General features: G+C 65.9%; 1 protein-coding gene and 2 non-coding genes across 3 annotated transcripts; 2 read left to right on the top strand and 1 right to left on the bottom strand.

The window, feature by feature from the left end:
* Positions 1-482: 482 nt before the first annotated feature.
* TMEM214 (transmembrane protein 214) lies at positions 483-19678 on the top strand. The gene is made up of 18 exons (XM_076335283.1): positions 483-574; positions 1486-1691; positions 2010-2215; positions 5042-5192; positions 7098-7232; positions 8887-8969; positions 9767-9872; positions 11021-11102; positions 12956-13057; positions 13169-13310; positions 14044-14135; positions 14268-14316; positions 14946-15059; positions 15613-15730; positions 16209-16305; positions 16591-16747; positions 17995-18146; positions 19287-19678. Exons 1-18 carry the CDS (start codon positions 483-485, stop codon positions 19411-19413), a joined length of 2211 nt encoding a protein of 736 aa, XP_076191398.1. The 3' UTR covers positions 19414-19678.
* On the bottom strand, positions 673-836 carry LOC143159134 (U1 spliceosomal RNA). The gene has a single exon (XR_012995125.1). It is a non-coding gene; the product is annotated as a U1 spliceosomal RNA (small nuclear RNA).
* A 456-nt stretch (positions 19679-20134) lies between the features above and the next one.
* Positions 20135-20207, top strand: TRNAA-AGC (transfer RNA alanine (anticodon AGC)). Its single transcript has one exon. It is a non-coding gene; the product is annotated as a tRNA-Ala (tRNA).
* The last annotated feature ends 83 nt before the right edge of the window (positions 20208-20290 follow it).

Raw genomic sequence — 20290 nt, 5'->3', positions numbered from 1 at the left:
GGGCGGTGCAAGGACAGAGCTGAGCTGACCTGAGCGAGGCGGGGGCGGCGGGCGCTGGGGTTGGCAGCTGCGCTCAGCAGCGGGCCCGGCCGGTCCCGCCGCGGCTCCTCCCGCGGTTGAGGCGGAGTCGCCCGTGCCGGGGTCGCGCCACCTGCGCCGGTGGCGGGCGGCGCGTGCTGCTGACGGGACGCGGGTAACGGCGTCACTGCTCTGCGGTTGTGCTTTATCATCTCACGGGGGAGTCCCGGGTCCGTCCCGTTCTGCCCCGCGCCTGGCGTCCCCTGGGTTCGGGGGTCCCGCGGGCCCGTCCGGACATCTCGTGTTGGCGCGTGGGCGTGTGCGGTTGTGCAGGGAGAGGGACGCTCGCGTCTCCGTGCGGCCCCGCAGGTCCCGTTCCGCGGGTCCCGGCGGGGGACGCCGCGCCCGCCGACCAGCCGCGCGGCCCCGTCACGTGGCGGGGGAGGGTGCGGAGCGTTGCGGCAATGACGTTTACCGGCGTGACGCCATCCCCCCGCGCCGCCGCCACGCTGCAGCTTCCGGATCCGGTTCCGTGCTGGCGGCGCGGCCCGCAACGGTAACGGGACCGCGAACAGCCGAGTGCCGCCGCTTCGTACCCCTCGACCACCTCCCACGGGTCCCTGCAGGGTCAGCTCTGTCCTTCACCGCCCGGGCCAGGGGAGAGCGCGAACGCAGTCCCCCACTACCACAAATTATGCAGTCGAGTTTCCCGCATTTGGGGAAATCGCAGGGGTCAGCACACCCGGAGTGCAGGGGATGAGCCTCGCCCTGGGAAAACCACCTGCCTGATCATGGTGTCTCCCCTGCCAGGTAAGTATGCCCCCACACCGCCCCCGCCGCACCACCGCGCGCACCACGCACGCTCACCACACGGACACGCCCCGACGACACACAACACCACAGCCACCGCGCGCCGCCTCACGCGCCCCACGCCTCCGCCACGCGCAGCGCCCACGCAGCGACCGCGCACGCCCGCGGCCGGCCGCGGCTTGGCGCGTGGGGCTCCCGGCAGGCCCCGCGCGGTGGCTGATCTGCATGGCCACGCCTCCCCCCGTAAGGCCCCGCCCCTGTCGGCCCGCAGCGGCTCCGCCGGCCGCGGCGCGACCTGCGTGGCCCCGCCCCCGCCCGCCAGGCCCCGCCCCCGGCGGCCCGGCCTGCAACCGGTGCGATCTGCATGGCCACGCTCCTCCCACAAGGCCCCGCCTCCTGGCGCCTCGGCCGGCAGGGGCGCGGTCCGCATGGCCCCGCCCCTCCCCGCCGGCCCCGCCCTTCCCTCCGCCTCGGGCCGCCCCCTCCTGGGTCGGGCCGTGCCCGGGGCCCGCGGAGAGGGCGGGGCGGGGCCGCTCTGGGGGCGGGGCAACCCCGGGGGAGGAGGGGGGCGCGGCTGCCCGGTCACGTGGCGCGGCGCGGCGGGGCGGGGCGGAGACGTGGCACCAGCCGCGCGGCGCCCGGTGTGCGCGGCCGCAGCCAATGGGCGGGGGCGGCGGGCGCATGCGCTCGGCCCCGCCCCGCTCCCCTGGGCTCGGCGGCGATGGCGGCGGCGGGAGCGGGCCCGGCCTCGGCCGGCGGCGGCCGCTGGGAGGTGGTGCGCAAGGGCCGGCGGCCCGCGGGCGGCCCCGGCAGCCGCCGCGCCCTGGGCGAGGCCAACGCCGGCCGTGCGCTGCCCCTGGCCGGTGAGCGCGGGGGGGGGGGTGTCGTGCAGGGCCCCGGTGCGGGGCCCCGGTGGCTGCGGGGAGGGCCTGCTCGGGGGCCGGGTGGTCTCGCGTGGGGCGAGGGTCGGTCGGTCGGTCGTTCCCCTGCGCTGCGCGGGCGGGCCCGAGCGCCCCGCGGGCGCGGCGAGGCCGTGGGGAGGGGGGAGCGACCCCGCGGGACCCCGGGGTGGGCCCGAGCCGCCTCCCCACGGCGGGGTTCGGGCCCGGGGGGGCGTCCCGGTGCTCTCGGCGCTGCCCGCCGAGCTCCTGGACACCTTCTCCCCTTCCCCCGGCTTCCAGCTCCCATCGCCACCTCCGACACCATCTTCGAGCTGGGCTTCGAGAAGACGCTGAAGAAGCAGAACAAGGAGCAGGTCCCTCCCGCCTCGGCGCCCGAGCAGCCGCACCGGAAGCAGCACGCGGGGAAGAGCGCGAAGAAGCCGCCGGCGAACGACGCCGGCGTCAAGCCCGGCAGGTGCCGCTCGCTGGAGGAAGCCCTGAGAGCCGTGAGTGTGCCCGGCCAGGCCGGGCCTCGCGGGCGCCCTGCCCGCGCCTGTCTGCGGGCCGCTCGTCCCCAGGCCCGAGGGCGCCCAGCTCGCTCCCGACCCGCACTAAGGCAGCGGAGCCGAAGCTCCGGGTGCCGTTGTTTCCCCAGCCCCCGCTGAGGCCGGCTGGTGTTCCGGCAGCCTGCGCTCTTCGCCGCTTTGGGAGGGAGAGCCTGGGCGCTCGGGGCGTTGTCCTTAAACCCGCTTGAAAGGAGCGGCACAAAGAGCGCGGTCCCGGTTCAGCTTTACCGCGCGGGTTCATCGCGCCTCGGGAGGAGGAGGCCGGCTCCCGCGCCCCAGCCCCTCTGTGCCGGGAGACCCCCGAGCTCGTTATCGCGTCCCCCGCCTTCGCCCAGGGACGAGCGCTCCTGCCTGCAGCCCAGGGTGGCGGTCGCCTTCGCTATGGGAGCGGAACAGACGGTGCTCGGCGGTCTGGCGAGCGCCGGGCCGGCCTGGGAGCTCTGTCTCGTGCTTGAAGTTGTACTTTTGCTGTAGGCAGGAGGCAGAACGGCAGGAGGCGGCTGGAAGGGAATTTCTGGTTTCTTTCTTCACCCACTCCCTGTCTGCTGTCTGGGAGGAATCCTGAGAAAGCGTCGCTGGCGAACCCTCCTCCCTGTCTTACCGGCTGAGGCCCTGGGGAGCCGCTTCTGCCGCTTGTGCTCCCTGTTTCAGATGAATCTGTAGAACTCGTTTGTCTTCCCTCCCGCCCGTCCTTGTGGTGCCGGAGCGTGGCTGGGTTTTAGAGAGGAACCCCAAACGGCCTCTGCTGAGGTAACGTGTCCGCTGGGAAAGCGGCTGCCTGGCGGGGCTCTCCCGCAGCAGTCGCCCGCTCGGCTCCTCGCTCTCACCCGAGCGTCGCGTCACGTCTCGCTCGTGCCCGGAGCGCCTCTGGTCTCCCCTGCCGCAGGGGTGGGGAGGTTTCCTCCGCTCCGCTGAGCACAGGCGGTCCTCCGCATCCAGCTTTTGCACACAGAGGCAGCTCGGAGTAGAATTAGCGCGTTATTTCTGTGTGTGTCACGGCAGATGTTGCTCAGGGAGAGCGGCCTGGGGCTGAAGCGCGGTTGCCCTGTAGCTGCTCTGCACAGCTCAGCAGTGAGAAATGCCGTTGCGCGGCTGTTGCTCCGTCCGCTTCGCTGACAGCATCGCTTAGTTTATTGACGTAGCGGCAGCTATTTTTTTCCTATTCCTCTTTTCAAAATGGTTACTGAAATAAACATAGAATCATAGAACCATAGAATCATTAAGGTTGGAAAAAACCTCTAAGATCATCGAGTCCAACCGTCGACCCAACACCACCATGCCCACTAAACCATGTTCCTAAGCGCTGCATCTACACGTCTTTTAAATACCTCCAGGGATGGGGACTCAACCACTTCCCCGGGCAGCCTGTTCCAATCTTTAACCACTCTTTCAGTAAAGACATTTTTCCTCATGTCCAATCTAAACCTCCCCTGGCGCAACTTGAGGCCATTTCCTCTCGTCCTGTCGCTTGTTCCTTGGGAGAAGAGACCGACCCCCACCTCGCTACAACCTCCTTTCAGGTGGTTGTAGAGAGCGATGAGGTCTCCCCTCAGCCTCCTTTTCTCCAGGCTAAACAACCCCAGTTCCCTCAGCCGCTCCTCATCAGACTTGTTCTCCAGACCCCTCACCAGCCTCGTTGCCCTTCTCTGGACACGCTCCAGCACCTCGATGTCCTTCTTGTAGTGAGGGGCCCAAAACTGAACACAGTATTCGAGGTGTGGCCTCACCAGTGCCGAGTACAGGGGCATGATCGCTTCCCTACTCCTGCTGGCCACACATGCAACGAAAGGCGCCTGACCCAGATTTAATAACGTGCTGTGGCTGAAATCCACCGCGTACAGAAATGTTAGACTCCGCAAAACTTGGAACAGCCGTTAAAGTCTTGCTGCGTCACCTAAACTCCCTGAAGCGTAGACAGGGTATCTGTCCCTGCGACAATCTGAGTTCAAAAGCAGACGATAAGCACGTTGCGTGACGGGTAGCGCGGGAGGCGGGAGGCGAGGGGGTGTGAGCTGCTGTCTGTACTCGTGGTTTGTCGGTTGCGGGTTGTTCGCCGGCTGGGTCGTGACGATCTCGGCTGTTTCCTCCTTCGAGGACTCTGGGTGCAGAGTTGCCTGACGGCGCTGATACGAGCCGGTGACGCTGGGCTGATCCACACCGAGCTGCAGCCTCGTGCTGTCTCCTGCCTAGAGCGAGCCTTTGACGATGCCAGCACGCTCCTCGGCGGTTTGCGCGGAGCCGGCTGGTCCCCGGCGATGCCGGCCGCAGGGCAGGCGGGAGCGCAGCGGGGCAGAGCCCCAGCCGGTGTGCCGGCGCCGGCGGGAAGGTGGAGTGCGAAGCAAGGAGAACCTCGGCGTGCCCGGGGTGGCTCCGAGGAGCGAGAAGAGCTCGTTCCTGCGGCTGCGCCAGCGCGGCCCGTCCTTCTGACCGCTGTTGGCTCTGGGGCTTTCTGCAGCCCCTTCGGCGCCGGGCGCCCGCGGTTCCCCACGTGGGTTTTGTTATTCCCCGGTCGCAGCCTTTGCTGTGTTTCCAGCACAAAACTAAACGCCGTTTCTGGGCCAGTGCTCCCGTTTGCGTTAGTAGGTGGTGGACTGGGGGGGGTGGTCCGTGCGGGAAGGGCGGTGTTCTCGGGATGAAGGGTGGGGGAGCATTCCCCTCCGTGCCCAGCGGGCCCCTTAGGAGCTGAAGTTAACTTTTTTCTTTTCGTGCTTTTTTTGACCAGTTCTGCACATCCCGGGCTGAATTTTCCTGTCTTGTCGCTTCCAGCTCGACTTGGCGGATCTGCAGAAGGAGCTGGATAAAAGCCAGAGCGTGTTCCCCGAGAACCCCTCCGTCTGGGTGAAGGACCTGGCCGGCTATCTCAACTACAAGCTGCAGGCGCCCAGGAGCGACCCCATGCTCAGCCAGCACCCCCACGGTCAGTGGTGTTCAACCTGCCCCGCTGCCGGGGCTTCGCTCTGGAGCGGCTTCGTGCTTCGCAGGGGCGCGCGGAGCAATGGGGCGGGCGCTTCTCCACGGCCGGGACAGCTCGGTGTGGTCCTTAAAACCAGGTGGAGAAGGGCGGCGGGGTGAGGGGGCAGCCGGGCACGGGGAGCAGCTCGGGACAGCACCCGGGAAGAAGCAGCCTCTGACCGCTCCCCCCCCCTTGGGCAATCTTACAGAATCGTTTAGGTTGGAAAAGACCCTTGAGGTCATCGAGTCCAACCGCCTTGGTCCCAGCAGGAAGACTTTAGAATCATAGAATCATTGAGGTTGGAAAAGACCTCTAAGATCATCGAGTCCAACTGTTGACCCAACACCACCATGTCCACTAAACCATGTCCCTAAGTGCCTCATCTACACGTCTTTTAAATACCTCCAGGGATGGGGACTCCACCACTTCCCTGGGCAGCCTGGTCCAATGTTTCACCACTCTTTCAGTAAAGACATTTTTCCTCACATCCAATCTAAACCTCCCCTGGCGCAACTTGAGGCCGTTTCCTCTCGTCCTATCGCTTGTTACTTGGGAGAAGAGACCGACCCCCACCTCGCTACAACCTCCTGTCAGGTGGTTGTAGAGAGCGATGAGGTCTCCCCTCAGCCTCCTCTTCTCCAGGCTAAACAACCCCAGTTCCCTCAGCTGCTCCTCATCAGACTTGTTCTCCAGACCCCTCACCAGCCTCGTTGCCCTTCTCTGGACACGCTCCAGCACCTCGACGTCCTTCTTGTAGTGAGGGGCCCAAAACTGAACACAGTATTCGAGGTGCGGCCTCACCAGGGCCGAGTACAGGGGCACTATCACTTCCCTGCTCCTGCTGGCCACACTATTTCTGATACAGGCCAGGATGCCATTGGCCTTCTTGGCCGCCTGGGCACACTGCCGGCTCACGTTCAGCCGGCTGTCGACCAGCACCCCCAGGTCCTTTTCCGACAGGCAGCTTTCCAGCCACTCTTCCCCAAGCCTGTAGCCTGTGGCTCCATCTTTGCCAGTTTTATTTTATAGAGGTTTCTTAAGAGTACGGGTTAACGGACAGTTTTTTAGAAACATCGGAGCGGACAGGACCGAGACAGTCACAGATGTGAAAGGAAAAAAAAAATCTCCTGTTTTCACCTGAGACAAATTGGGTCGAGCCTGTCCCGCAGTCCGGGCTTGTTCCCTGCAAACTGAGATGTTTGGGCTTCCCTTTGCTTCCCCCCTCCCCCCCCCCCCTCCCCCAAACAGTTTTTCTTCTGTGCCAAAACTGTCTTAGGAAACTTGGTAAAAGAAAAGGCACGCGGCTGCTCTTTATTCAACAAATAAAACGGGGATTATTTACGTGATTCTGGACATCGCTACGATTGACTTTCCTTGACTGTAAGACAGTAAAATTGTCCACACGGTTGGCAAATTGGAGACTTTCTGTAGTCGCCCCTTTTCCGTAAGGACCCACGACCGGTTTCTACTGTTGTGGAATTCGGGAATCTGCCCGCAGGTATCCGCGCTCGTCTTCAAAAGGGACATCCCGGCTGGATTGTCCTTTTACGCGCGATGCGTCGGTCCGCGCTTGCTTTGAGCACTTGTTACTAGGGGTGGCGATGGGTAAAAGAGCAGGATATCGTCTCAAAACCTGTGTGTGTCCTGCAGTATCAACATTTAACGGAAAGCAACCCTTTATTGCTGGACTAGATGCGCCTAGTGTGGAAGAACTGAGAAAGGAGTCGCTTGTTGACCGTGCGGTGTATGAGGACAAGGTGCTTCTCTGCCACCGCCTCGCGCGCCGGGCCAGCTTCTCCTTGCGGCTGCAGCCAAAAGTCTGGCGAACTGGCCCTCGCTAAACTCTTCCTGCTCTTGTGTTGGCTCCAGACTACCCGTACTGCCTCGTGAGCAAGGAGCTGAAGAACATCATCAGGTCCCTGCTGGGAAGGTCGTCCAGCGTGCTGGAGCTCTTCTTCGACCACTGTATTTATACCATGCTACAGGAGCTGGACAAAACCCGAGGTAAGACGCGGTCGGCGCGGGTCTGGGGCACCGACACGCCCGTGGTGCTCCGTTAGCGCGGTGGTTCTTCTACGAGGCGGTCTGGCGCTGAGGCTTTCTGACCACGGGGGTGCTGCTGCTCCTCCTCGTTGCCTGTTTTAAGAGCTCTTCTCAACTCCTCTGTGGGGAAGGTGAGGCGGGAAACTCTTTCTTGCGCATCTTGCATGCGGTGAGGGGCTCTTCCTGCCCGGGCGGCTCGTTGGTGTTGATGCAAAATGCCGCTGCGGGGTTTCGGGCTGGAGGAGCCGGAGCGGGCGTAGCTGGGGGCGAGACACCAGCCTGGCACGGTGCCGTCAGGGGGAGAACCGCAGAAGGGAAGGGTACGTGGCGGAAAATGCCTCTCCGAGGGCTTTCACATTTGTGCTGCCAAAACCAGCGCGGGCGTGTGTTGCTGCGGCTTGTAAAATGGGGTCTTTTGGCCTTAAGAAACCTGGTAAAAGCCGGTTTGTTGCTGTGCTGCCGTAACGGTGTTTCCCTGCGAAGCGAGGGGTCCCGTCGGAGCTGCCGCGCGGGGAGCAGGCGGCTGTCTCTGCCCCCTGTGACACGGAGCACGCGAACGCCCGGCGGTGTGGCCTGGGTCTTCGGGCGTCCTGAACGACGGCGACGGCCCTGCCGCTTTCAGCCGCGTGTCAGACACAAACCCTAAATGCCCGTTTCCGTACCACCCCTGCCACGCCACCCGCTGCCGGTAGCTTTAGCAGCAGCACCCGGGTACCGCCTGTCCCCAGCCCCCGGCTCTGCTGGGGGCAAAACCTGCCCGGCCGATCAAAACGACGGGACGTAACAGCACGGAATAGTTGTTAGCAAACGGTCGAGGTGCCGCCTTGCTTTGGGATGTGATTCGGGAAGATGCTCGGTGGAGCTGCCGCGGGGTCGGTCCGTGACGGGGAGGACCGAGGGGCTCCGCCGGGCGCTGCGGCTGTCCTGGCCGCCTCTGCCGCCAACCGCCGCAGCCTCGCGCGGCCGCTGGCCTTGCGTCGGCCCGACCGTTGCGGGGCTGGTGTGGCCGGTGCATCTGGCGTGAAAGCCGGGTGCGCCCCAGGGGAGGGTGGTGGCAGCAGTGGGACCGTGCTGGAGAGCAGGACCGGCCCGGGGGGCAGCCGGCCCCGGCCGTGCCACCCATCCCAGGCTTCAGCAGAGCTGGAGGGGGTCGCTGGATGGCGCCTGGGATCCACGGGGATTCCACGAACCCTCGTTCTCTTTTGAACCTGAACAAGGGGGAAACAAGCCCTCGGAAGTTCCCAGACTTGGGGCTGTGACGGTGATGGTCACCGTGCCTGCCTGCCGCTGCTTTGGAGGGCAGAGCTGGCCCGGGGGGGGGGCCCTTAGGAAGCTGACGGTGGGTTTCCGAGGGTCTGTGGGGTCTGTCCTGCTCCTGTGGGCTGGAGACCCGTAGTGGGGGGTGGGGGGCAGTGCCAGGGAGGGAGCGGGACCCACGCCACGGGTCCCAGAGCTCGTTAGTCGGTGAGCAGGGCGGGTCTGTGCAGAGGGGGTCGTCACACACCCCCCCCCCCCCCCCCCCCCCCCCCGCCACCTTCTGGGGGGGTATCGCAGGGGGAGGGAGACACTTGAAGCGGCCCGTGGCTGAGAAGGCCCCTTCTGTGCTCTGTTTCAGGGGAGTCTTTGCACGGGTACAGGATCTGCATCCAGGCGGTGCTTCTGGACAGGCCCAAAATCGCCACGATGAACCTGGGGAAGGTGAGCTGGATACCTGGGTTTGCAGGCGCTTTCCGGGCAGACGCAGTAAACCTGGCGGTGCTGCTCCTCCTCCCGCCCCGAGGATCCCCCGGAGCGGCCGGACGATGAGCATCCGTTCCCGTTAATCGGAAGTCCTTTGGGAGCTGTCAGGGTTGTCCCGTGCACGAAGCCCTTGTGCCTCCCCTGAGCAGCACCTCCAGAATCTCCCCTCCTCCCCAGAATCTCCCCTCCTCCCCAGAAGTGCTGGAGCCGCTGTAAGCGCCGGCGTCCTGTGGTGTCTTTTCCTTAAAGACCTTGTCGGAAGCTCGTGCTCCCTCTCTGCCACGCGCTCTGTGCTCTGCCGCTCTCGGAGGGAGCGGGATGTGTCTGCCCTTGGCTACGCTCGGCGGTCAGGCAGCCATGGGACGGGAATGAGGGTTTCTGGAGTCCCGCGCCTTCGAAGCAAGTGACCGAGCCGGTGATGGCTGTGGCTGCGGCTCAGCTGCTCTCCAGCACCGCGCGGTGCCGGCAGCTCTGCTTCCCCAGGGCTGGGGTTTGGGGTTCCGCCTGCCCCCAGCCGGCACGGCTCCTGGCCTCGCCTGGTGCTGAGGGTCCCTCCCAGGGGGGGCCGGGGGCTCTGTCCCGCTCCGGGGGCTGCTCCCTTGCCAGGCCGGGCGGCCCAGGGCCCGGTGGAGCCGCCGCGGGCCCACGGCACTGGTGGCCCCACGAGGCGACGTGGCTCCGGGCTCGTTTGCGGCGGCGTTGGGGTGGGACGGGCTGAGGCTCTTCTCGACTAACGTGTCTTGTCTTCGCCCCAGTACCTGGAGGTGCTGCGGTCCCACCAGAACAGGCCAGCGAAATGCCTTACCGTCCTCTGGGCGCTGGGACAGGCCGGATTCGCGGACCTCCACGAGGGCCTGAAAGGTGAGAGCCGGCAGCGGCGGGCCGGGCGCCTGTCCCCGCCGAGGGGGCTCCCCCTCCCCCGGGGAGCGGGGCGAAAGCCGGGGCAGCTCCCGGCGCTGCCCGCCCGTCTCCGCTCCCGCTGTTGTTACCTCTGGGACGTGGGATCCGCTTCAAAACACGTTGTCCCGCTGCTGAAATGCTGGGGAGGGGGCTGCGGCGCCTGGGGGGGCCCTGGGGGCAGACGGCCTGAGAACCAGGGCGTCTGCAGCCGCCGTGGCTAACTCGCGGCGAGGGCACACCGGGCTTGTCGGATGCTCGTGTGGGAGCAGAATCACGGAATCATTTCGGTTGGAAAAGACCCTTAAGATCATTGAGTCCAACCGAGCGGTGGTGTCCCCCGCGGTGGGGCTGGGCCGGGGTTCGCTGCCTGGCCCGTCGCGCGTGACGCTGCTCGCTGTTCCCGGCTGCTCGTTACACCTCGTGCGCGCCTTCATTCCTTGGCCATATAAGTTAACGCTAGTCGCCACCGCGGAGGGGGGAGTGACTTGTGCTGAAGTGTGTTTATAGAGGCACAAATACTCGGTGTTTAAGAGTGGCGACGTTGTAGGGCTGCACAAAGTGGTTAATTAATTTCGGGGAAGCTGGAGATGTCGCAAGAAGCGCATTGCTTACAGAAGGGTGAGTTCAGGTCTCGTGCCCAGCCTCGGCGGCTCCTCTGCAACAACAGAAACTGCCCTTACGGCATCTCATCGCCGGGGAGCATCTTCCCCCGGCTGGGACAGAGAAATCGCCGGATCCCAGGAGGAACCGTCCTGCCTGGAAAGACGGGGAGCACGCTGCTGTGTCGTTCCTCTGCAAGCAGAGCAGGCGAGGCAGCGCAGCCGCCCTGGAGCCCTTCCCGAGGGATCTGTCCGTCTGTCTGGTCGTCTGCCGGGCGTTTTGAGTGGGGAAAAGGGGATGGTGGTTTTGTCCTGGGTTTAAATGTAGCTGCGGCCCTGGCACCTTGAGCGTTCCTCTGCTTTTCAGTTGCTGCTTGCGGACCTGAGGAGCGCTCGCGCCGATGGAAGGAGCACGCTGTGCGGCCGGGGAGCGCTCGGTGTCACCCGGGGCGCGGGGGCGCGGCAGGAGCCCTCCTGCTCCCCGATCTGACCGCTGCCTCTCTCCCGCAGTGTGGCTCGGCGTCATGCTCCCAGTGCTCGGGATCAAGTCTCTCTCCCCGTACGCCGTTGCCTACCTGGACCGTCTGCTGATGTGAGTGAGTTACACCTCGGTTTCGTTATCGGGGTATCTTCGTTAAGAGGAATGAACGCCTGCCCGGGCTGCCGGGTGTGGTGTGACTCTGTCTGCATTGTGCTGGTGGAAAGACCCGAGCGTGCGTGCGGGAGAACGCGAGCAGGCAGGTGTGCGTGCCCTGCGGAGCCTGCGGCGCTGGGCTTGCCGCGCGGGTTAGTTTGTCCCTGACCCAAAGGTCAGGTGGCTGCCTGCTGCGTCGGGTGTCCAGACAGCGTTCGCCTCCTGACCGCGTCTGGTGCCTCGGTGGCTGCTGGTTCCACTACGGCTCTATAGAAACACCGGGTTTCTGCACAGGTTTCCTCTCCGCCGCTGCTGGTGCCTTTCCTGAAATGGGGAGGGTAGGTGCTGGTGGTGGAGGGGGGAGCAGAGCCCCTCCCCGGCCGGCCCCGATGACCTCCCCGAGGCAGGCGAGCAGCCGAGCTGCCCCTCGGCCCCGACTGGGGCGGCAGGACGGGTGTGCTCGAGGCCACGGCAGCGCTGGTGCGACCCTGCAGGTGCCCGGGCGCTCCGTGCCAGGAACAGGCTTCTCCGGCGCCGGCATGCCTCATCGCCTGCCCCCCCGCACGCCTGGGAGAGCGGCTTCCTGCTCTGAGTGCAGGCGGTGTCTGTGCCCGGGGGGGACGGCGCTCTGAGGAGCAGGGTCCCCGTTGCCGCCGGCTGCTGCGGCGCACGGGCGCGTCGGGGCTCCCCAGCTGCGGTGAGAGGTGCTGGCAGCATCTGCCTGCGCAGGCAGGTGAGCTTTTCCCTGCGAGGAGAAGGGAGGTGGCATTTGGCCAGAGGTCTGGGGACAGGCAGCTCTGCTGGCCTTTGTGCGGGTGAGGGCAGCCGCCATCTCCGGCATTGCCGCCTCGGCACGGTGTAAGGCAGCTGAGCGTTGCTGCGGCGGCTCCAGCACCCGGGGTGGAAGAAAGTCTGGTGCCGCACAGCGCGGGCGGCTGGTGCCAGGGGATGTCAGGAGCGGCTTCGTGGCGGGCACCGAGGGGCGTCCCCTGCCCTTCCAAAGGGTTCGAGAGGGGGTTTTTTAAGTTGTTTGGTGGTTTGTTTGGGGTTTTTTTTGTCCTGCTTCACGGTAACAAGAATGTTGCATTTGGTTTTGCCGGAGGCCTTGATGGAGACGCATTGAGCCAAACTCCACAGTTCCTTCTGATCTTTCTGAACCTTTATTTAATTAGTTTTCTATAACCTGTTTTCTCTTCTCTGACTGCGTTTCATTTACTGGCAACCCCAGTCACAGGCCTGCCAGACCTCCGTTGTCTGCAGCCTCTCGGGGGGGGGGGGGGGGGGGGAAGCACATGAACCCTTGTGCCTGATGCCAGCAGCGGGTGCGAACGCAGCCCCTCGCTCCGGTCACTGGAAGGGGCTCCCACAACCCCCTCTTTCCTCTATCTGCTTTTGGCACCGGGGCCGTGGCAGGAGTGTGGGGACACCAAGAGCGCCAGGGGGGTGGGGTGGGGGGGCTGCCTGGCCGCTGCGGCCCGGGGAGGGGGGCGGCTGTCCCCATCAGCCCCCTGAGGCCACCTGCCTTGTCCCAGGGGTGCGGAGGCAGCTGCCTGCGTCCGTCCTGCCTGGCCGGTTGCTGCCGGGACGGGATAGGGCCCCTGGAGCCCCGGAGCTGCCTGCTGTCTGTGCAGGGTGTCTCTGAGTAGCGGCGAAGGCGGAGAACCGTGGTGGCCAGAAACCGCCCGTGTGTACCCGAGCGGTGTGTCCAGCTGAAGGGGAACGGCCGGGGCGAGGGCAGCCCTTCCCTCCCGGGCTGCGTTCGGCCGCCGGCACGTCTGTCACGGCTCACGGGGCTTGTTTCTGCTGTGCAGGATGCACCCGAACCTGACCAAAGGCTTCGGTATGATCGGACCTAAGGACTTCTTCCCACTTCTGGACTTTGCCTTCATGCCCAACAACTCGCTGCCGCCCAGGTATGCCGGCACCCCCCCCCTGCTGCGCCCCAGCACGGGCTGCACCGTGGGGCGAACGCCCCGGTCGCCTCGCTGGCCGCTCTCTGCAGCCCCGGTGCCGTCTCCCTTCAGCCTGCAGGAGCAGCTGCGGCGGCTCTACCCTCGCCTGAAGGTGTTGGCGTTCGGCGCGAAGCCGGAGACGGCGCTGCACACCTACTTCCCCTCCTTCCTCTCCCGAGCTACGCCCAGCTGCCCTCCCGGCATGAAAAAAGAGGTGAGCCCTGAGCCAGGGGTGCGTGGCCGCCGGCCAGCCCCACAAGACCCCTGGTCCCAGCGTGTCGCTGCGTGGCTTGGGGCAGCCCTGGTGCGCCAGCGAGGAGGGACGGCCGAGCAGCTCCTGTCCTCCCTGCCTGCCCTACCCGCTGCGGTGGGCACGGGGCCGTGCGGTCCACCGGCACGGCTCCCCGGCACGGCCGGGCGCTGGCCGCCCCTCGCACGGGCTCGGCTCCCGTGTGTCGGAGGGCTGAACGGGCAGGCGGGTCGGGCAGGTGCCAGCATGAGCGCGAGGTTGTGGTGGGAGTGTGTTCCCGGTAAGGGAGGGAGCGGGACCTTGCTGGGAGCGGCGAGCGTCAGGTCAGCGTGCCCAGCCCAGCTGGCCTGCGAGGCGCTGGAGGGTGGACTGGGTTTGGTGGTCCCCCAGCTGCCTGGGGAGGGTCCGCAGAGCGGCGGCAGGCCGGACATGCGCCGTCACAAGGCGAGGACGGCGATCGCGGGCCGGGGTTCCTGCTGCCCGCACCCGGGGTCTGGGAACGCCGGACCTGCGAGTTGTTCGGTGCCCCAGCAGCTGGCTGGGATGAGAGCAGCGAGCCGGCAGGTTTGGGGAGGTGGTCGGCTGTGCCCCCAGCGTACAGCCTGGGGCACGGTGTGTCCGATGCGCCAGACCGAGTGACGTGTGTCGCACTGGGGGTGAGGATCAGGTGTAACGACCGGCTGCGCACTCTTCCCAGCTCCTGACCTCCATGAGCCAGTGCCTGAGCCTGGACCCCCTGAGCTTCAGCGTCTGGAGGCAGCTGTACACCAAGCACCTCTCTCAGTCCAGGTCAGTTCGTGCCTGCTGCCTGCCCGCTGCTCTGAGCAGGGCCGGCACCACCCTGCTCGCATTTAGGAGTGTGTTTAAATTGCTTCTCGGAGCTCCTGACCGAGCCCTGTGTTCTCTTTCCCCCCCCCGTAGTTTGCTTCTGAACCATCTGCTGGAGTCCTGGGACAGCAGCAGCAAGAAGGTAGGAGTGAGCTGTAGAAAGGAGGAAAGTTACGTGGGGTGGGGAGACAACGTACCTGTGCTGCTGCGGGAGGTCCCTGTACGAGCAGCGTCCCCGTGGGACCTGTGTGTGCTCACCCGCCGCTGCTCCGGCACGTCGGCAGCTCGGCGGGGGCATGTGCCTGCCAGGCTTGAGAGCCGGCACTTTGTCCTGGGAACAGGCAACACGCTGCCCGCGGGCAGGGCGTTTTATTTGCTCACTGACGGAGAGGAGAGCCCCCTTTCCCTCGACGTGCTGCGTCGGGACTCGGATATTCCGGATTCAGCCCCCGTTAGGCCTTGCTGTTCTGGTGCTGTGACGAGTGGGGAGGTCGCGCTGGCCGCGGCTCAGTGTCCGCAGAGGAGCAGCACAGCTCCTGCGGCTCTGGCGCGACGGCTGGCTGGGTTGGCCGAGGCACTTGGTCTCAGTGCGGGAGCCTCGGAGGTGTCCCCGCGGCCCGATCCATCCTGCAGGTCCTCGGCGTTTCTGCCCTTCCCATCTCCTCTCCCTCCACTCCCTCCTGCAGCCCCCGCGGTGCCGGGCTGTGCGGGCGCGCGGTGCTGCCGGCTCAGGGTGCCTGGGGCCGTGACGCGGCTCTTGTTTTCCCCGAGGTGCGTCAGTCGCTGCAGGAAACGGTTCGCTCGTTCAAAGTAACGAACGAGGAGCTGGCGGCGAGAGGGCCCAACAGCGACCAGGACGTGGCCGCCTGCGACGCTGCCTGCAAGGTGAGCCCCGGGCAGGGCAGGGCCGGGCCGGGTGGTGCCCGCTGTCAGCCGGCGGCCGGATTTCGGCTCCGTGCTGGGGTTGCGGTCGGCCTCTCCTGCCGCCGGCACGCGCCGGGTCGGGGGCCCCGCGGCGGCACATCTGCAGGACGCGCCAGGGACAGATGGTGCTGGCCCTTGTCCATCCTCCCAGCTGCTCGGCAGATGACACTGGCTCCCGCTGGGGAGCCGGGGGTGGGTGGTGAGAGCAGCCGCGAGCGCGGCAGCGTGCTGCCGGAGGGTGGTGCGGCTGTGCGGGAACCTCCCCGGCCTCGGGAGCCGCGTGGCGACGGGGCCTTGTCCTCATAGAATCATTGAGGTTGGAAGAGACCTCTAAGATCATCGAGTCCAACCGTTGACCCAACACCACCATGCCCACTAAACCATGTCCCTCAGCGCCGCATCTACATGTCTTTTAAATACCTCCAGGGATGGGGACTCCACCACTTCCCTGGGCAGCCTCTTCCAATGTTTAACCACTCTTTCAGTAAAGACATTTTTCCTCCCGCCTGCCCAGGAGCTGCTGCGCAAGATGAAGGGCCGGGGCTTCCCCTGGTCGCGGCTGCTGCTCGTCCTCCTGGTCTTCGCGGCCGGCTTCCTCCTGCACGACGTCCGGACGCACGGCTCCTTCCAGGGTAAGGCGGCGGCTTTTGCTCACGGCTCTGCTCGCGCCTCTGTGTGATGTGGAGGAACGTCCCCGGGGAGCAGTAACTTCGCCGTTCTCCTGAGCCAAGCCCCTCCACGCCTCTGCCTTCACCCCGAGTCCGTGCCGCTGGCTGCCCTTGAGCAGCGTGGCCCCGCCGGTCTGCCTTTGAATGGGGTGTGCTTGGGGGGTACGTGGGCCGTGTTGGGCCCGACGTTCTCGGCAGGTTGTGCAGACAGACACCCCCCTGCCTGTCCCCTCTCAGGAGGGTTTTCCCTGGGGCTGCCCGAACCCAGGTTTCCTCCCTGCTGGGGAGTTTTTGTCCCATCTCGGAGCATTTTCCGAGACGTTTTGCAGAGCAGCTCGGGCTGTGCGTCCCCAGAGAGAGAGGCTTTGGGGGCAGACTGAGTGCGCAGCTCCGGCAGACCGGGCCGAAGGGTTGCTCAGGGAATGGCTCTTGTCTCTTCCAGCCTCCTCTTCTGCTCGCCTGCTTCGTTCCTCTGGCGTCCTGCCGGCCTCGCAGCAAGCCTGGCAGAAGGCCTCCCACTGCTGCCTCGAAGGGTACAGGTCAGTGGCACCGGCGCTGGGCGGCAGCGTGCGTGTCTGGGTGGGTGCGAAGCTGTTAACGCAGCACAAAGCCATCTCTGTAGGGAGCCCTTTTTGCTGGGGAAGCGTTCCCCGGGTCTGCCTTGGAAGTGCTTTCAGCTCAGCTCTCGAGTTCTCCTCCTCCCTCGGCCTGTGGCAGCAGCTCCAGGCGCCCGTGCGCCCACGTGGCTCTGCCAGCGGTGCCGGGGCAGCCGGTGGTGCCGGGGCAGCCGACGCTGCCCTCAGCCGGCACTCGCTCTCTTCCAGGTGGCTGGAGCGGAGCCTGCCCGTCTACGGCTCACAGGCGGCGGCCGTCCTGGAGCCGCTCTGGGCGAAGAGCGTCGAGGTGGCCCTGTACGCGTCCGAGCAGTGTTCCTCCCTGCTGTCCTGGATCCACGACAGCCTGCCCTGGTTCATTGAGTGGGTAAGAAGGGTGTCCCAGCTGCTGGAAGAGAGGAGGAATGCCGGCGTGGCCACAGCCCGCGGGGGCTTGTGAGACTGAAGACCCCCTGTCGGGGGTTTCCTGCCAGGTGGCAACGCCGAGGGCAGGAGGTGGCGGGGGGGAGAGGCCCGAGGGAGGAAGGCGACGTCTCTGTCGCTGCTCCTGCCCCGGCCCTCGGCTGCGAGCCCGCTGGTGCCGGTGGGTCTGGGGGGAGGGAGGCACCGCAGCCAGTCTCTGATGCCGTTCTTCTCCCCCCACCGTGGCTGCAGCTACCCCCAAGCCCCTGAGCGCTCACCCCAGCCGCCTTCCAGCTGCTGGCAATGACCATGTCGGATCTGAATCATAGAATCATTAAGGTTGGAAAAGACCTCTAAGATCGTCGAGTCCAACCGTTGACCCCACACCACCATGTCCACTAAACCATGTCCCTAAGTGCCTCATCTACACGTCTTTTAAATACCCCCAGGGATGGGGACTCCACCACTTCCCTGGGCAGCCTGGTCCAATGTTTCACCACTCTTTCAGTAAAGACATTTTTCCTCATGTCCAATCTAAACCTCCCCTGGCGCAACTTGAGGCCGTTTCCTCTCGTCCTATCGCTTGTTACTTGGGAGAAGAGACCGACCCCCACCTCGCTACAACCTCCTTTCAGGTGGTTGTAGAGAGCGATGAGGTCTCCCCTCAGCCTCCTTTTCTCCAGGCTGAACAACCCCAGTTCCCTCAGCCGCTCCTCATCAGACTTGTTCTCCAGACCCCTCACCAGCCTCGTTGCCCTTCTCTGGACACGCTCCAGCACCTCGACGTCCTTGTAGTGAGGGGCCCAAAACTGAACACAGTACTCGAGGTGCAGCCTCCCCAGTGCCAAGTACAGGGAGAGGTCTCAAAGATAACTCACTAGTTTCCTGAAAATCGGCAGTTTGGTGGAAGAGGGGTGACTTTAGCATCCCGCAGAGCAAGCGGCGTGGGTACCGTGTCTGCTGTTTGATGGAGACACGCTGCGCACAAGCCAAGCGGTGAACGTGGGGAGGGCTTGGTGGTGCCAGACCGTGGGGGAGAGCGTGGGGGGGGGAGGGGGCGTGATGCCATGGCTGATTGCGGGACAATCCGCCTGGTTTGGCAGAGCCTCCTTCACGGGTGACCAGGACAGAGGGCTCCTCGGGGTACCCAAACCCGGCGCGTTGAAGGGGAGGCTGGTGTTAAACCTGCGCCGGCGTTCTCTGCCCCTGCAGCTCCAGTCCCGGGTCCCGGAGTCCCTGCTGCACTTCGCCGAGTGTGTCAGAGAGCTGCTGCTCTTCCTGGTGCGGAGCTGCCTGCTGCCGCTGCTGGAGTGCGTGGCCGCAGGGCTCGAGCGGGGCTGGAAGCACTGCGTGGACTCCTGCAAGTGAGCACCCCCGCCGCTCTCGAGCCCCCGCGCTGCAGGCTGCGGTTCGGCTCTGCTCACCCCCCCACCCCACCCCCCCCCGGGGATGCTCTCCAGGCCCAGCTCTGCCCCGTGGCTGCGGGGGGGTCGGGGGGTCGGTCCCTCGGTACAGCAGCAGAGTCTCTCCCTGTCCTGGCTGGGGACGGCTCCTGGTCCTGCTCCGGCAGAGGGGCTGGGACGTGCCGCGGCGGCTGGCGGGACTGACCTGTGGTCCTGCGAGAGAGCTCGTACCCCGGCGGAAGCGGCCTTCGCCCCGTGGGCAGCGCGGGCAGGTGCCTCTGCCGCAGAACCCGCTTCCCCCGCAGCCGCCCTGAGCTCTGCACCCGCTAAAGGCCGGGTGGGCTCGCCCCCGTCCCCGACTCCTGCTGGGCCCCGGGAGCGGGGCCACCCGTGGGTGTCCGAGCTGAGTGTCACACACACACACACACCCCCCGCCGCCACCGCCGCGGGGAGGAGGGAAGCGGCCAGGTGCTGCTGGCGTTGGTACGGTACGCCCCTGCTCTCACGGCAGAACTGGCTCCGTGCTCCCTCCTGCCCTCCGCCAGGAGGTGACGGACCGGGGAGCCGGGGCTGATGTTCCTGGGCAGGGCCATTCAAAGGTGGTTTGGGACTTTAACCTCTGCAGCGCTTGGGGTTCACAGCCCCATTCGGGGAGACTTGGGTGATGCTGGAGAGGGACTCTCCCGTTAACTGGCTGCTGGCCGGCTCGCTTAGCCGCTTCCTCGGCACCTCCTGACAGGAGCCCCGTGCGGCTGCGCGGCCCCGGGGGTAGCTGGGCCCCCGTGCTGAGCACGCCCTCCCTGCGCTGCCCCGCTCCCAGGCAGCTGCGAGCAGAGGAGGAGCCGGGGCCGCGCCGGCGCTGCCTGCCCCGGCTCTGCACGAGAGCCGGGCCTTGAGCCCAGGGTGGAGGGCGAGCGGCGTGCCTGCTCTCCCGCGGCCGCTGCCTGCTCGAGGGGCTCCCGTACCCCTCCGGGGCCTGTAACGCTGGGGCCGGGTGGCTGCCTGGCGCCTGTGGGTCTGCCTGCCCCGCAGCCGGCGGGTTCCCTGCCCCGCAGCCGGCGCGTTCCCTGCCCCTAACCCCTTTCTCCTCGCTTTTTCCAGTGGAGCGGTGTCGTGGGACTGCGTGAGAGAACACCTGACGAGCTTTACCTATTCTTCTTGGATTTATCTGCAAAACACAACCGTAGCTGTCAAAAACTGGGCCTTGGCTATGATTTCCGGACACTGACCTGCTTTCTGGAGGAGAGGGGGGGAGACCACGGTCGTACCCGTCTCCCGACGTTCCAGCCGCCGAGGAGCATCTCCAGTGCAACTTGCGTTGGCCGCGGGATGGCGATGCCGGGGGAAGAAGCACACGCGGGGTCGGGGGGGGGGGGGACGACGGGGACGGGACTCTGGGCTCAAATCGGGGCTTATGGGGGAGGTTTTTTTCCCTTTTTTTTTTTTTTTCCTCTTTCCTGGGAAACACGTCCAGGTTTTTCCGCACCCTGTGAATCAGCTTTGGCTTTCCCCCCCCGTCCCTTCTCTAGGTCATAACCGGGGGTGAGTGATCGATCGACCCCCCCCCCCCCCCCCCCGAAACCCCTCGGGCTCTGCCCGTGAGCGCTTCTGCCACCAACCATCCTCCGGTCTGGGTACCCCGACATCCCCCCACACCCCTTCCCGGGGGTCCCGGGGTCCATTCCCAGCCCACCTTTGGGGGGGGGGGGGGGGGGGGGGCACCGATTGACGTCATTTCAGCAGCTGACAACCGTGTCGTCATCCCCCCCCCCCCCCCCCCCGCCCAGGGCTGCTTTGCCTGTGTGGGCAGGGGCTGCCTGGGAGGAGTTGCACCTGGGGCCCCCCCAAAACCCCCGGGGGTGTCCGGTCCCCCCGCACACCCCCCCGCGTCCCGGGCCGGTGCTTTAGCACCGGCCCGGGACGCGGGGGGGGGGTGTGCGGGGGGCAGCGGGGGTTTAGCTCAGATGGTAGAGCGCTCGCTTAGCATGCGAGGGGTGGCGGGTTCGATACCCGCATCCTCCAGTTTTGCCCCGTGGGTTTGGGGGTGGGGGTGGGGGGGATAGCGTGGGCGCGCCCACGTGTTTTTGCGGACGCGCGTGTTTATC

This window comes from Aptenodytes patagonicus, chromosome 3 (assembly GCF_965638725.1).
Source record: "Aptenodytes patagonicus chromosome 3, bAptPat1.pri.cur, whole genome shotgun sequence".
Taxonomy (NCBI): domain Eukaryota; kingdom Metazoa; phylum Chordata; class Aves; order Sphenisciformes; family Spheniscidae; genus Aptenodytes; species Aptenodytes patagonicus.
Note: the sequence above shows the minus strand (reverse complement) of the source record. Positions and strands in the feature narration are given on the sequence as shown.

Bases quoted from the DNA above. Each gene is read 5' to 3' on its own strand.
- TMEM214 (XM_076335283.1), top strand. From the start codon at position 483: ATGACGTTTACCGGCGTGACGCCATCCCCCCGCGCCGCCGCCACGCTG. The intron at 9,873-11,020 runs GTGAGAGCCGGC...TCTCTCCCGCAG, and splicing joins CCTCCACGAGGGCCTGAAAG to TGTGGCTCGGCGTCATGCTC. The intron at 11,103-12,955 runs GTGAGTGAGTTA...TCTGCTGTGCAG, and splicing joins TACCTGGACCGTCTGCTGAT to GATGCACCCGAACCTGACCA.